The 15,563-nt window shown below is 37.6% G+C and overlaps 1 protein-coding gene across 1 annotated transcript; it reads left to right on the top strand.

Moving 5' to 3' along the window:
* The first annotated feature begins 8,817 nt into the window (after positions 1–8,817).
* LOC101738486 (homeobox protein MOX-2) lies at positions 8,818–14,985 on the top strand. The gene is made up of 3 exons (XM_004928313.5): positions 8,818–9,766; positions 13,502–13,653; positions 14,835–14,985. The coding sequence occupies exons 1-3, from the start codon at positions 9,490–9,492 to the stop codon at positions 14,910–14,912; spliced, it is 507 nt and encodes a 168-aa protein (XP_004928370.1). The 5' UTR covers positions 8,818–9,489; the 3' UTR covers positions 14,913–14,985.
* Positions 14,986–15,563: the final 578 nt, after the last annotated feature.

Here is a 15,563-nt window from a genome sequence, read left to right as displayed (position 1 = left end):
TTTTACACATTTTTTTAAATGAGTTCAAGCAATCTTGTATAATATTTCGTCAATATCGATTTCCTGATATCCCAAAGTAAAGACTACTATTATACCTGTTGCGGTAAAATTGTTCCCGGAAACGGAACGAAACGTGAATGGGGCCCCCATGATCCACGATCGAAACATGAGCTTGAAGACCACAGAATGAGTGCGTCTCGGCAGGGGTAGGCTGGACCATAGTAACTAACCAGGCATGTTTTTTTTATTGCATCGGTTGGTGGACGAGCTCACGGTCCACCTAGTGTTAAGTGGTTACCGGAGCACATAGACATCTACAACGTAAATGCCGCTACCCACCTTGAGATATGATCTAAGGTCTCAGTATAGTTACAACGGTTGCCCCACCCTTCAAACCGAAACGTATTACTGCTTCACGGCAGAAATAGGCGGGGTGGTGGTACCTATCCGTGCGGACTCACAAAGACGTCCTACCACCAGTAAGTGAGTTAGAGTAATAATTTCATAGTGTTCTTACTGACTTTAGCCTCATAACACTTAGCTTGTTTCGATATCATGATCTCGCTTATTTATAGTGGATAAGCGACAAATTATTTCGACATAAAATTGACGCAGATTTATCGTATAAACAGAAATAAAAGATATAAAACGTTTAATTTTTTGTGATTTTTATAAACTAAGTGGATTTCCGGGTTTTTTTCTGCCTAAACTGATAGCCTTGCGAGGCCATTTCAGCGTAGCCCTTACATGTAGGTGAGCTCACGGGGCTCAAACCTGACAATGTTGCTAACACTAACCGTAGCAGAAGCGGGGCTTCGCAGAATTTACAACCGGATCGGAAACGCGACCCACTGAGAAGATCCGGCGAGAAACTCAGTTGTCTGTGTCTATGGGTTAACTTACTCGTCGAGCCCTTCGTCGCAAGCGACGGGTTCGGCGAGGACGGTGACCGGTGCTTGAAGTACCTAAAAGCACCGTTAATGGATCGGGAGGATCCGTAATGACGTGAAATTCTAATGATAAGGCAACAATGAACTAAAGATAAATAGCGCTTTAACGATTAACAAAACATTATTTGTTAAAAATGTGTAAACCAAAGTTTGTTGTTACGCTTATATGCTTTTTTAATAGTGCCTATTTCATAATTTTAAATATAAATATCTTACTTTTACTCGGGAAGAGACGCGTGAGAAATGTATGCTAAATTTAGTTGGAAGATTGTAATCAACATGAATTCCTATTCAAATCAATTTACAGTTAAGAAAACTAAGCAATTAAATTTTCACATAATGGGATATTTCATGTTTTAGTTTGTAAATTGTTTTTAATTTTATCCAAAACAATGTTTCTGTGAAAAAGCACCTAAATAATTGCCATGATTGGATGTGAAGTTATGTAGAAACTAACATTAGCACATTGTACGCCGCTGGCATCTGAGATATTTACCTAATCACAGCGCCGACACCGTATCGATCGCCTAAAACCTAGGCGCCGGCAGGATTCACTTGTTTACAGTCAATGAGTACTTGAAGAAAATATTTAAAATTTTGTACATTTTCGTAAAACAATAAAAAGATTACGTTCGGCGTAATCGGCGAAGGCGGATTACCAAGCAAAAGAATCTTGCATTAACGCAGGGCCGACGTTAAAGCGTCAGACCCATGTGCTTAGTGCGAGTTTTTTAACATTCTCGATAGCGTAAAAGTTAACTTAAATTTGTATGAAGCTAGAACAGCGCCCCTAGCGGCAAGCGTTCCACTCGTCGTTTCTGTAATGCTGAGGGTCGTGACTACTGAAAAGACCCGGCTAGAAACTCAGTGGGCTGTGTGTGTGGGGTGCCCGCGCGGTGTCTTTCCTTCGATCTTACAGACGAATAATCTCTCTAAGCTATCCGATGCTTTAAACAAAAATACAAATTTGAGTTAACTTTTACACTATCGAGAATGTTAAAAAAAATCGCACTAAGTTAAGCACATTCGAATCCCGCGTTTTCGCAGGGCCGGCGTATAATGTGCTAAGAAACGGATATGTGGAACAGTTTGGTAATGAAGATTTGGGTCGTTTTCAATTTTGCGGCCAAAAAAGTTACGATTTCATGAATTTAAACTTTCTCTAATTCTCCATTCTTTGTATTTAGGCGTGTTCTGAATAAACAAATGCTTCATCAGATCACAAGTCATTTATTGTTAATATTATATAATATTCATTTATATTTTTCATTTTACGCATCTGATAACGCCAACACGGATGACAAATTTAAATAAGAACTTTTTTAAAAACATAACTACATAACTGGATATGTATAGCCCTTTCTTTGTGTATGTAAGCTTTTAGAAAAAAAATGTTCAACATCCCTGATGGTTGATATTGACTTCTAGATGATTATCTTAAGTCTGAACGGTCAAGATCCTGTAGATTCGGGGATTAGTGATGTTCAGGGAATGACTGATTGTAATTTAATGGATAATGGATAGGGTTGGTGTGATCTGGAGAAAAATTATAAATAATATATAAAAAAACAGGAATTTCGCCATTAAATTTATACTTTACAATTTGACAGATGTTATTCTAGTCATCATTCCAGATATTTATTTTTCCAGTAGCCTATAGCACTTTAATTAGATTTTTTTTTAGTAATGTATCATTATTGTGTGATAGAAAAATACAAAAACATAGAAGAAGAAAAGATTGACCTTTTCAGGTTAGCAAAATCTAAAAAGGTGAAAATTTCGTTTTTGTAACAAAATTATTATTAGTTAAAAATGATATCAATATCATAATCTGGATGAATCCTTAACAATTTGAAATTATAGCACCGGTTTTGTTACTTCCAATGCATTAGATTCAATGTGCTTTTGTAAATCATTAGATAAACTAAATCTTACCTACCGCATTGATTTTATATTTAAATTTGTTAAATCTATAATTTGAAGATAAAAAAATGATCAATATAATGATATTTTTTTTAACTTATTCCAATGTACCTCTCCTTGATTTTCAATGTACCACTGAAATGCTTTTCCCATTTCAGAGTATGACTGTTAATATTACAAAAGTAAATTAACGAAAAATAAAATATTAATATTATGAAACAGTCGCTTGTGCACAATGTGCATGGGTATGCGCTTTAAGGCTTAAAATATTAAAATGTAAACTGAACAATTACAATTATTCAATTACATTTTTGGCGTTTACCAAAAAACAAGAATTTTGTATTAAGCCAAGCACCGCTTTTGCTAGGGTCAGTGTTAGTAAATTCTCTCAGGTTGAGCCCATGAGCTCACCTACCCGTCTGGGCGTAGCTGAAATAGCCCCTCAGACTACCCGCGAATAGGTAGGTAAAAAGTACTTTTTTGTCTTATACGTTTTTTCGGTACTAAACTATATTGTATTCCGTCCGAAATATTATAACAATTAGTGTCGTGGATACAAATATAATGAAGTGACCGACTATAAATAAAGAGGCATTTGACTTTAATAGTGTCTGTTATACTCATCACGGTGCAACGGGAACCGACTGGTTGGGACACAGGGTTGTCAAACGTATCAATTTTTGTGCTTGTAATTTACTTTTCATTTATTTTTATGTTAACAACGAATTTATTTTATATCTTAAATGTGCGGACGAGCTCACGGTCTACCTGATGTTGAGTGATTACCGGAGCCCATAGAAATCTACAACGTAAAGGCCGCCACCCACCTTGAGGTTAAGTTCTAAGTTCTCAAGTATAGTTACAAAGGCTGCCCCACCCTTCAAAACGAAACGCATTACTGCTTCAAGGCAATCAATCAGAAATAGGTGGGGTGGTGGTACCTACCCGTGCGGACTCACAAGAGATCCTACAACCAGTAGTAATCTGTTTTCATATCTAGGAATCGATACATTTACATTACGAATTCGATAGATTTTCGTGTTTGACGTACCTACATGTGTTCGCCGTATGGTTGTAATAAGTGAAGTGAGTGCAGTGGGAGTCGTTTAACACAGTCATCAGACACAGGCCACTGAGTTTCTCGCCGGATCTTCTCAGTGGGTCGCGTTTCCGATCCGGTGGTAGATTCAGCAAGAGCTAGGGTTCGTGTTAGCAACGTCATAAGGTTTGATCCCGTCAGCTCACCTACTAGTTAAGGCGGTGCTGATATAGCCTCTCAAGGCTATCGGCTTAGGTAGGAAAAAAAGGGAGTCGTGATACGTGACCGCATGTTGCAGGCTTGTCGCACGTAGGCACGTAGTTAACGGTAGGTAGCGGCTTGGCTCTGCCCCTGGCATTGCTGGCATATGCTCATCTGCCTATACGGCAATTAAAAAAAAAACCTGATTAGGTTGGTAGCGTGTGTGCACAGACACCGCTAATTCTTTAACACCATTATTTTTTACTATTTATTATAGATTAAGAAGTTTGATGTCATTTATGACAGCCCTGAAAAAAATTAATTTCGTCATCATCGCATTGAATGAAATAAAAATTTGAATTTAATTACAATATAATTTTTAGATATTACTTCATTAAGACCGAACGTTTTGAAGCTAATTTAGTTTTTATTTCTACACGTGAATACGTTTAAAGTTCCCGCAGATACTAGTAATATATGGCCAATATTATTGGCCATTGTTCAATTCATTCTCCTATCTCTTCAAAGGAGTAGCACGTTTTCCTTATACTTAGTTAACTTATCAAATTATAAACGGAAAAAGTACAAGCTAACAAAATCTTTACTATCCTTTCAAAGGTTTTAGCTGTGATTCTTATTCTAGCAATACAAACTAAGTTCAAATTTATAGAATACTACAAAGAGAAGATGTCTTATGAAGCGCCCGACGGTGCAAAAGACCGGGACCTAAAAGCTTATCTAGAAAATGTCGTTAGCGCCAAACAAGTTGATGTCAGATATCTATTCATTCACTGATGCCGTTACAAATATAATTCAATATTCGTTCTAAATATTCGTATCCAAATATTCGTTTGGATTGTCGATAATTCCATTCTTACGGATCGTTTGGAACCTTTAGGTCTGCGGAGGGACTTCGATTCCCTCTGTATTTTGTACCGTATGTTCCATGGGGAGTGCTCTGAGGAACTGTTTGAGATGATCCCATTATCCCGTTTTTACCATTGGCGCGCCGGAGTAGAATTCATCCATACTACCTGGAACCACTGCGGTCATCCACAGTGCGTTTCCAGAGATCTTCATGACATGTCCTTCTTCAAACGAGGCTTGTGGAGAGTATTAAACGGTAGGCAGCATCTTGGCACTGCCCCTGGCATTGCTGACGTCCAAGAGCGACGGTAACCACTTACCATCAAGTGGGTCGTATGCTCGTCTCCATTATAGGCCAATAAAAAAAATAGAGCTACGTGTGCTATCCAAAAGCTAAATCGCAGAAAACAAAGCTTCTTTTTTCAAATTGAAAAAGAAAAACAATAACATTGAATAAGAAATGTAAAATGTTTAAGTCAACGTGCTTTTATCACTGGCACGTTATAAGCTCGTATAAAAAGCAAATAGAATGTATGGTGAAGGAACGATGTATTGATTGCTGTGGATACAGCTGCCAAAACAAGGACTCATGAGGGTGAGCACGAGAACGACACAGAGTATGAAACATGTAGTAACTTTTATGTCTAATAAAATTATAATTAACAAAAAAAAACATTTTCTAATAAGTGATTTTATTTTGCATTTTCTCATCTAGGGCAACATTAACAACTTTACTTAAAACTTAGATTTCTCTTTCACGAATTTGTTTACACATATTTAAATAAATATCAGAAATTAAAATTATATAACAAGACGAAAAAAAAACTAGCATTTACAAATAGAAAAACTCACGGCCTGCCCGTTAAAAGACGAGTCTGAATTGCATTGAAACTACTATATATTCTAAAATGAGATAAGGTAATTGCTTTACGGCAGAATTGGCCAGGCCGTAGGGCTCACAGCATGCCTAAAACTGTTCATTTTACAAATTTGTTGAATTCATTTTTTTCCTTCATCATGGAAATTATTCGTTAGCTTACAATATTATTACCAGTTTAATTGTTTCCAAAAATAAATACCTACAGGAGCATAGCATGTGGAGACTCACATCTGTAAGTACGAATACTATCGAATGATTCATTGAAATTTTTATTTTTGCGCTGTTTGATAACAGTGCGACAGTGCGATTTACAGTCTGTCGCAGAGTTTATAATCGTCGTAACCTAAAGTTAACCTAAAAATACTGTGTCCGTGTTCAAATTATGTAGGCGGGTACCAATTTTTTTTATCAAATACCTAATACATCCTCATTAATGACTTCCACAACGCAAGAATAACATTGTGTAATAAAAACGTCACCCGCAAAAATTAAAATATGCTTACTATACTATTGAGACTTCCTCATATCTGACACGTAGTATTCGTGTTATGATATCTAGAGACTCCGATAACCTATAAACATGGGGAGGGTGTCTACGCAATAAAAACCCACTGAATCTCACTTGCCGTGACGTGAACAGTACATGAGTCCCAAGAACGTCAAAGTCCCTGTAGACATACTGGTTCTAATTTCAACTACGACAGAGTAATTTAATAAATCGAATTACTCCATGAATCGACACAAGAAATATGTTTGTTTTTTTTAATGCACATTTTTGACGCCTTAAGAAAGATTCACTAAATATTATTTCAGTTAGTTATTTATCGTTTCGAATGCCCTGATCTTTTTTAGTTGCCATTTTTGAGGAGATAGAGTTCAAGAGACGGTAGCTTTGTTGTATTGTTTTATTAACGAACACGGCAGTCGAGTCGGAGTCCAATTGCTCTTAAATGTTTACTGCACGTAGACAAACAACGTACGTCGCATAACGTCACACACAGACGTCAGTATTTTCCTCAACTACCTGGAGTTGTGTCTACATTAATTATGTTTTTTTTTCCTACCTAAGCTGAGAGCCTTGAGAGGCTATATCAGGGTAACCTTAACTAGTAGGTGAGCTCACGGGGCTCAAACCTGACGACGTTGCTAACACGAACCCTAGCAAGAGCCGTGCTTCGCAGAATCTACCACAGGATCGGAAACGCGACCCACTGAGAAGATCCGGCGAGAAACTCAGTGGGCTGTGTCTGAGGATTAATTTACTCGTCGAGCCCTTCGTCGCAAGCGACGGGTTCGACGAGAACGATGACTGGTGCTTGAGGTACCTAGAAGCACCGTTAGTGGATCGTGTTTGGGGCGACGTCGACTGCTTTCCATTCTGTCCGCAGGATCGGGAATGTAGTTACCGGCGGCCACGATGAGATGGTTCTCGTGTCGTGCCGCTTTAAAGAAGTGTTGATTATGTAATTTATGAATACTACATTAATAAAATGTTATAATTAATCTCGGGTATTTTTATTATCACTATATTATTATATTTCCGACGCTTCGAATTAGTGCGAGTTTTTTAACGTTCTCGATAGCGTAAAAGTTAACTCATATTTGTATGGAATGGGATCGTTTGTCTACGTTTGCTGCTAGGGGCGCTGTTCCAACTGCATACAAAGTTGGATTAACTTTTACGCTATCGAGAACGTTAAAAAACTCGCTCTAAGCACACTGGTTGTGCACTGGCTTTGCTGACGTCCATGAGCGATGGTAATTACACAACATCAGGTAGGCCAGTACGTTCGTCTGTCTACAAGCGCAAAAAAACAGGCTGATTTGGTATGCAAAGGCGCTGGTAAAATTCATGGTAAAAATAATCCTTATTATGGAGAAAAGCTCATTATAATTCTATTTTTTACGTTGTCATAGACTTCAAATGTAGCTATCATCGATGTTTTATAAGAAATGTTTATTCTATTGACTTATAAAATATATTCATTTATCTTTAGATTTCACTTCAATTGCTTCTTGAAGAAGAACCTTGACTTGTTTAGTCTTGAATTCAGATTACCTCCTGATGCGATATTTAATTCTTATTACAACTTGCAGGAAGAAGTACATTTATCATTGAAATAGTTAAAATAAATGTTCTACACGTCGTATACCGTGAGAAATGAAGGGCAAAGGGCGTCCCAACGACCCTCCCGAGGGAATTTCGCCAACACAAGTATAAATATATCGTTTAAGAGATTTATAAATAAAAAATATTAGGTACCTCTAATGTCATATATTTGCAGCAAGCGGATGTAGGTTGTAACGATAATGTTTTATTGATGTATTAGGATGACAATTTTTAACTACCTTGAGCTTAGTTCATTTGCTTTTTATTTGTGTAGTAGAATCTACACTGTAGATGCTCATGGTATAAATTGATCATCGGAGTCCATAGACATGATTGAATGACTGCATCCACACATTCAGTCTTAAAGTCCAAGTATCAATCGAATTGCATAATGGCTGTCCGATCCTTATTGTCTTGGTTCGTTCTATTAAGAATTAAAAAAAGTTACTAAGTTCAATAAAACTAAATTCACAAGTCGTCGTGGCCTAAAGGATAAGGCGTCCGGTGCGTTCGTGTCGAGCGATGCACCGGTGTTCGAATCCCAGGCGGTTACCAACTTTTGTAATGAAATACGTATGTAACAAATGTTCACGACTGACTTTTACGGTGAAGGAATAACATCGATACAAATAAATAAAATTAGAGTTTCTGTTTGTAATAATAAAATAACCACTTTTTACTAAATGCGTAAGGTACATAAACCAATTTTTTTTCTTCCGTCTATCTCTGGAACGGTTAGGCCGATTTTGACGAGACTTTCACTGATAGGTAGCTGATGATATAAGGAGTAACTTAGGCAACTTTTTTAGACTAACTTCGCCCCGCGTTGTCACCCGCGGTACGACAAGTGGAGTGTGAGCTCGTCCAACCATCTATTCAATTAAAAAAAGTTCACAAGGTAATAAAAAATAGGAAAATAATTGATTTAGTTTCAGTTTTGAAGTACTACAGTTACTTTCAGTGAATCAGCCCCTTTTGTGCTTTACTCGCGGAAAATTAAAAACTTTATCTTCACATTTCCACGTTTTCGATAAATTCATTATTAATGCTCTCTATACAGAAATCTAAAATTAAGGCATTACCTTGATAGAAATGTATTTAAAAATTACAATAATTAATCGAAGCTATAATACGAAGTCTTAAAGACAAACTCCGCCCACCGCTGTCCCCGCCTACATCGCCGCTTACGCCGCTTGTCCTGATTGACACTTAAAATCAGTCCAGGATCCAAGAGCTCAACAGCAGCCCAAACTGTTCAGACGTTTGTCAACTCGACAATATTCATTATTCGAAAATAATTTTAATTAATTAACAAATTCGTATCTTTAAATGCGAAAACTATCTTTCGTTCGTATTTTGTTTAAAATGTATCAACAACAGTGGTCCTTTAAAAGTGTTTTACGTTGAGTCATTATATTCGCATACATTGATCTTTCGTACACAAGCTTTTAAAGTTACAGAAAGTTATTCTAGATCTTTTTTGAACGTTAAAAACAGCGCTCGGAAAGGTAGATGTAAAATGGAATACATTAGAACAGATTTTCAAGCTTACGAAGACACTGATAAATATGTTTACGAGACGAACATACAAAGCTATCAACCGAACTATTACGAATCTTACGCTAACGTGGACTGCCCAAGGGAAATGCTTCCCCAGAATTATATGCAGATGTTTTACGAATACCATCCGGAAAGAGATGAAGATGACTGGTGGAGTTCTTGGGATGATTCTGTGCTGGTGAAGGAGGAAATCGAAGGGGACACTAGTGCTGCTGGTTCCAGTATTAGTGATGAAGGTATGTAGTTGGTTTTGCGTTAATCGATTCAGGATTTTTTCAGCTTGATATAGTCATTTTTGTTGGTATGCTAGGTTCGTCGTAGAAACAATGCAATAGGAGTTTTGTCCTCACCTTTTTTTTATTGCTTAGATGGGTCAACGAGCTCACAGCCCACTTGGTGCTAAGTGGTTACTGGAGCCCATAGACATCTACAACGTAAATGCGCCACCCACCTTGAGATATAAGTTCTAAGGTCTCAGTATAGTTACAAGGCTGCCCCACCCTTCAAACCGAAACGCATTACTGCTTCATTGCAAAAATTGTTAATCGATTAATCGATCGGTTAATAGATTCAGGATTTTTTCAGCTTGATGTAGTCATTTTTGTCGGCATGCTAGGTTCGTCGTAGAAACGATGCAATAGGAGTTTCGTTCTCATGTCTCAAGATATGGTGGTGGCTTCCTGAAGCTTGAATTCAAATTGAAAATAATAAAAAAAGGTAAGCAGGCGATGGACCCGTTAAGAGTGAAATTCTTTATTGTCAATAAATTTAATATTATGTAGTTTTAAAACAAAAACAAAAAATTCGCCTAAATAGTAAACTGAACTAAGCCTTATTTTTTTATTCTGTTGATATTCAGGTCAGGATATTAGAGCGAAGTTATAAAGTTATTGGCTTACTGTCGTGTCATTGAACCTTGATTCGTTTGCAAATTATTAAGATAATCGCACGTCTTGAAGTCCTTTGAAATGTTGCGTTCAAAGATTCCGTTACAAACATTAACATGCCAACTTATTAAAGCGTGCTATAATACTATCTTTCATTGAATATTTTCTCTATATATTTTAGCTCTAATTGAGCTCTATGACGGACGGCCCGAGTGGGTATGACTTGTAAGATCTTAACTTAATGCCCTTGTCTATATACGATGGCATGGATACATCCCATTAGATGGTATGCTAAACTACATATAAAACACCCAGTAAATATCTTTCTGACAGTGGTAGGGCATCTTTTGACAGCGCACGGGCAAGAGCTTTCCGGTTTGAAGGCACTCAACTAGACTTAGAACTCATGTCGCAAGGAGGGTGGCGGTATTTACATTGTTGATGTCTATGGGCTTCGATGATCACTTCTCGCCTCTCATACTCTGTTTAAGCAAAAAAAAAAAAACAAAAAGGGACAATACAATGTCCATGGGCTCCAGTAACCACATAACACCAGGTGGGCTGTGAGCTCGTCCACCCATCTAACAATAAAAATAAAAAAGATTGCATATGAAGTTCGTTGACCGAAATTGCCTTCCACTAGATGTGTCGTGAGATAGATTTACGGATTAAAGATAGATATATTGATTGTTACAAATATATTAAAATGATACTCGAGGAAAACTGGAAGCCTTCAACGAAAGTAGTAAAATATTTTTCTTCAACTGCCATCTAGCGAACTTTGGTGTAAAGATGACTAGAACCTTTTTTGTGAACTACTGCTGAGAAACCAGGTAGTCATAGTTTTATAGTCATCTAAATAAAATATAATAGAGTCCGAATTCAGAAAGAGAGAGATTGAGAAGAGAAGGCTCTTGAAGTTTCATAAGAAGCGACATGTTATGAATGAAAATATATTTTGAATTAATGATTTACTGACAGTTGAACATTTTTTTCACTTATCTGTTGGTTGCATAGATTATACACCAATTAATTATAATTCCATCCTTAATTCCTTCGATTTTTGTGAGTGGTCGACATAATTTGAAGTCGTCGTGGCCTAAGAGATAAGACGTCCGGTGCTTTCGTGTTGAGCGATGCACCTGTGTTCGAATCCCAGGCGAGTACCAATTTTTCTTATGAATTACGTACTCAACACATGTTCACGATTGACTTTCACGGTGAAGGAATAACATCGTGTAATAAAAGTGAAACCCGCAAAATTATAATTTGCGTAATTACTGGTGGTAGGACCTCTTGTGAGTCCGCGCGGGTAGGTACCACCGCCCTGCCTATTTCTGCCGTGAAGCAGTAAAGCGTTTCGGTTTGAAGGGTGGGGCAGCCGTCGTAACTATACTGAGATCTTAGAACTTATATCTCAAGGTGGGTGGTGCATTTACGTCGTAGATGTCCATGGGCTCCAGTAACCACTTAATATCAGGTGGGCTGTGAGCTAGTCCACCCATCAGAGCAAAAACAAATAATTAGAATTAATTTTACGATTTCATGTAGCGTTTTATTATTGCCATTATACAATTGTCGCCGACGTCTCAAGCACCTTAGTTTTCGTGGTCACGGACGATGGTAACATTAGATTTAATTATTAGAATTTCTACTTCAACTGTATCTATGTATGTCTTAGCTTAGTGTGTACCTGTTTCCTTTGTTTACTACACGGGAAGCGATAAAACTGTAATGGCGTGCAGATGTCAGCGCCGGCGCCAAACGACACAAGCATAACTTGAGTAATACGCACGACGTAAACCAGATAATAGGTTTCGCGCGTTTACGATGAAAAGTCAGGTGGTTTTAATGGCGTGTACTGTGTTTATGCACACGTAGACACAGTACACACGCATCTGTACATAAACTGCAAATTGGTATATAGATAGTTTGCAAAATTCATTTAGGAAACATACAGGTATACCGAAATAATTATTTTTAGGAAGGTCAAAAATATTTCCAACTTTTTTTTTAATTGCTTATGTGATTGGACGAGCTCACGGCCCACCTGATGTTAAGTGGTCCTCGGAGCCCATAGACATGTATAACGTAAATGCCGCCACCACCTTAAGACATAAGTTCTAAGGTCTCAGTATAGTTACAACGGCTACCCGACCCTTCAAACCGAAAAGCATTACTGCTTCACGGCAGAAATGGGCGGGGTGGTGGTACCTACCCGTGCGGACTCACAAGAGGTCCTACCACCAGTGTTAGATTAGGATGCCTATTTAATATAAACAAGTAAAAAGTTGGTAGGTTTTAACCATAGATGAATTGTATATTTATATAGTTTCTAGCCGGATCTTCTCAGTGGGTCGCGATTCCGATCCGGTGGTAGATTCTGCGAAGCACTGCTCTTGCTAGGGCTAGTGCTAGCAAATTCTCTCAGGTTGAGTCCGTGAGGTCACATACCCGTCAGGGCGTAGCCGAAATAACCTCTTAGGCTACCGGCGAATAGGTAGGGAAAAAATAGATTAATATTTCCAATGTTTTCAATACTGTAGTTTTCGTGATCACACGGACGACTGAAAATTGTAATTTTAAAAATTCGAAACGTCTGAAATAATATTATTATAGTAAAAAAAAAACGAATAGTTTTAGTTAAGAATAAGATATCGACGCTTGAAAGGCAAACGTGACTAAGCGACAATGCGTGAACTTTACAGTAGACTAATTTAAAGTTGAAATTAATTTAAAATATACCTACCTGAGAAATACCTGAAAAAAATTCTATTATAACGAATCTAGCTGTAGGATTGAAATGATTTTAATAGACCTAGAAATATATTATTTTTTGCGCATCGAATATGGTTATTGCCTATCATTTATGTACAAAGTAGTTATTGTCGCTTAGTCACGTTTGCCTTTCAAGCGTCGATATGTAATTCTTTTTTCGAATAACATTTACCAATGATTCGTGTTCGTGTCTGCGTATGCATTTTAATTTGTGGAATCGCATCCCGATTCTGACTTCAATAACCTATCATGAATTGATAAAATCCGAATGAATGATGAAATAATAGTGATGAATTCTAATTACAGGACTACAATCCCCCGCAGGCAACCGCAAGGAGCGCACGGCCTTCACCAAAGCACAAATCAAGAGTTTGGAGGCAGAATTCGCACGAGCCAATTACTTGACAAGACTTCGGAGATACGAGATTGCAGTGGCCCTTCACTTGACTGAGAGACAGGTTAAATTCATATTGCGTTTGTAACGTACTTCATAACATATTAATCAGATTAAGAAACTCTTTAAATATCATTCATCATTATTATCCTGCCCTTCTCCCAGTTACCTGGGGTCGGCGCAACATGTTTTCTCCTTCCATACTCTTCTATCATATACAATTTCTTCGCTCACTCCCCTCTTACCCATATCGTCTTTCACGCAATCCATCCACTTCTTCTTAGGTCTACCTTTTCCTCTATATCCTTCCACATTCATAGTTAACATAATCTTACCAATCTCATTTTCATCTCGTCTCATCATATGTCCATACCGTCCCAAACGCGCACTTCTCAGCTTCTCTGTCACAGGTGCCACTTTCAGACTTGCTCTAACATATTCATTTCGTATTCTATCCGTTCTCGTTACTCCACACATCCATCGCAACATTCCCATCTCTGCTGCATGCAATCGCCTTTCATAAGAAACTATTTAATATATAAAAAAAAAAAAAAAACGTGTGGCACTCGGGGACTGCCGCGGTAAAGCTATTGCAAAGCATTTTTTTATCAACTTATGCAATTACAATTAGACAATAATAATTTAATATTAAAACAATAATAAAAATAAGACCACGCTATATTTATAAACATTAACAAAAGCAAAACACTATCTGTCCCCTTCACACTCGTAAGCTAGACCGCGTTAGAGAGAGATGGGCAGACTTTTCATGATGTTCATGCAGTGCGACGTCACGCCGCGCGCTTATTCACAAACACTACACCAGCGCAACGTGTGAATGTGTTAAACGCGAGCTACATAGTAGGCGTAGTGGGGGTGTCAGGTTATTTTCGTTACGGAATTTCTTGATTCAGTCGCCGCGCTCAAGGCCCGTGGTAGAAGCTATGTAGTAGCTTAAAAATAGATATATACTTGAATCAAATAATTAAGGTATTTTGCGACTGAAAATTTAATACCATAAACACTCCGTTAATCATTAGCTATTTTTTACACTAATCGATAGGTTAAAAAACAATGACTATTACTGTAGGTACCTTACTTAGCGACAAATATGTGTTCTTGTCTCGAATATGTATGCTTACTTTTATTATTGACTTTAATGTATATACTTTGAATGATTCACATTGATCCGCGCTCAGTCAGTAAGTATCTACAGTCGGCATCATTACAGCAATTGGTTTACAGGTCAAAGTCTGGTTTCAAAACAGGAGAATGAAATGGAAGAGGACTAAGGGGGCCAAACATAACAAGAAAAAGGATTGAAGTTATCACACGAGACTGTGCGCTAATGTTTTTAATCAAACCCTAACGACAATAAATGTAATTAACATGGGAACGTGTTTGTTTTTTTTTTCATTATATTATTGTTAGCTATGGAAGGTAGAGGTAAGGAGCACCATCTTGTTTATAAAGGACAAATTGATACTGTCCACCTGTAAAGAACAAGTTATTGTTGTAAGACTCACCAAAATAGCGCTAGTGTAGAAAGTGGAAATGATATTAAAATCCTTCCACTTGCTATTATGGCGCTTAATTTTTAACCTTTTTTTTTTTTAATTGCTTTATGGATGGACGAGCTAACGGCCCACCTGGTGTTAAATGGTTACCGGAGCCCATAGACATCTACAATATAAATGCCGCCACCCACCTTCAGACATGAGTTGTAAGGTTTCACTTTTAACAGTACAACGGCTGCCCCGCCCTTCCAACCGAAACGCATTACTGCTTCACGGCAGAAATAGGCAGGGTAGTGGTACTTATCCGTGCGGACTCACAAGACGTCCTACCACCAGTAATTACGCAAATTATAATATTGCGTGTTTGATTTTTATTCCACGATGTTAATCTTTCACCGTGGAAGACAATTGTAAACATTTGTTAAGTACGTATTTCATTGGAAAAATTGGTACCCGC

This window comes from Bombyx mori, chromosome 18, assembly GCF_030269925.1.
Source record: "Bombyx mori chromosome 18, ASM3026992v2".
NCBI lineage: Eukaryota > Metazoa > Arthropoda > Insecta > Lepidoptera > Bombycidae > Bombyx > Bombyx mori.
This window is presented reverse-complemented; position numbering and strand designations above follow the sequence as displayed.

What these genes read in the sequence shown, in the direction of transcription:
- LOC101738486 (XM_004928313.5), top strand. Translation starts at nt 9,490, where the DNA reads ATGGAATACATTAGAACAGATTTTCAAGCTTACGAAGACACTGATAAA. An exon ending in TTCCAGTATTAGTGATGAAG is followed by an intron (nt 9,767 to 13,501) that starts GTATGTAGTTGG and finishes TTCTAATTACAG; the next exon opens with GACTACAATCCCCCGCAGGC. An exon ending in TTCACTTGACTGAGAGACAG is followed by an intron (nt 13,654 to 14,834) that starts GTTAAATTCATA and finishes ATTGGTTTACAG; the next exon opens with GTCAAAGTCTGGTTTCAAAA.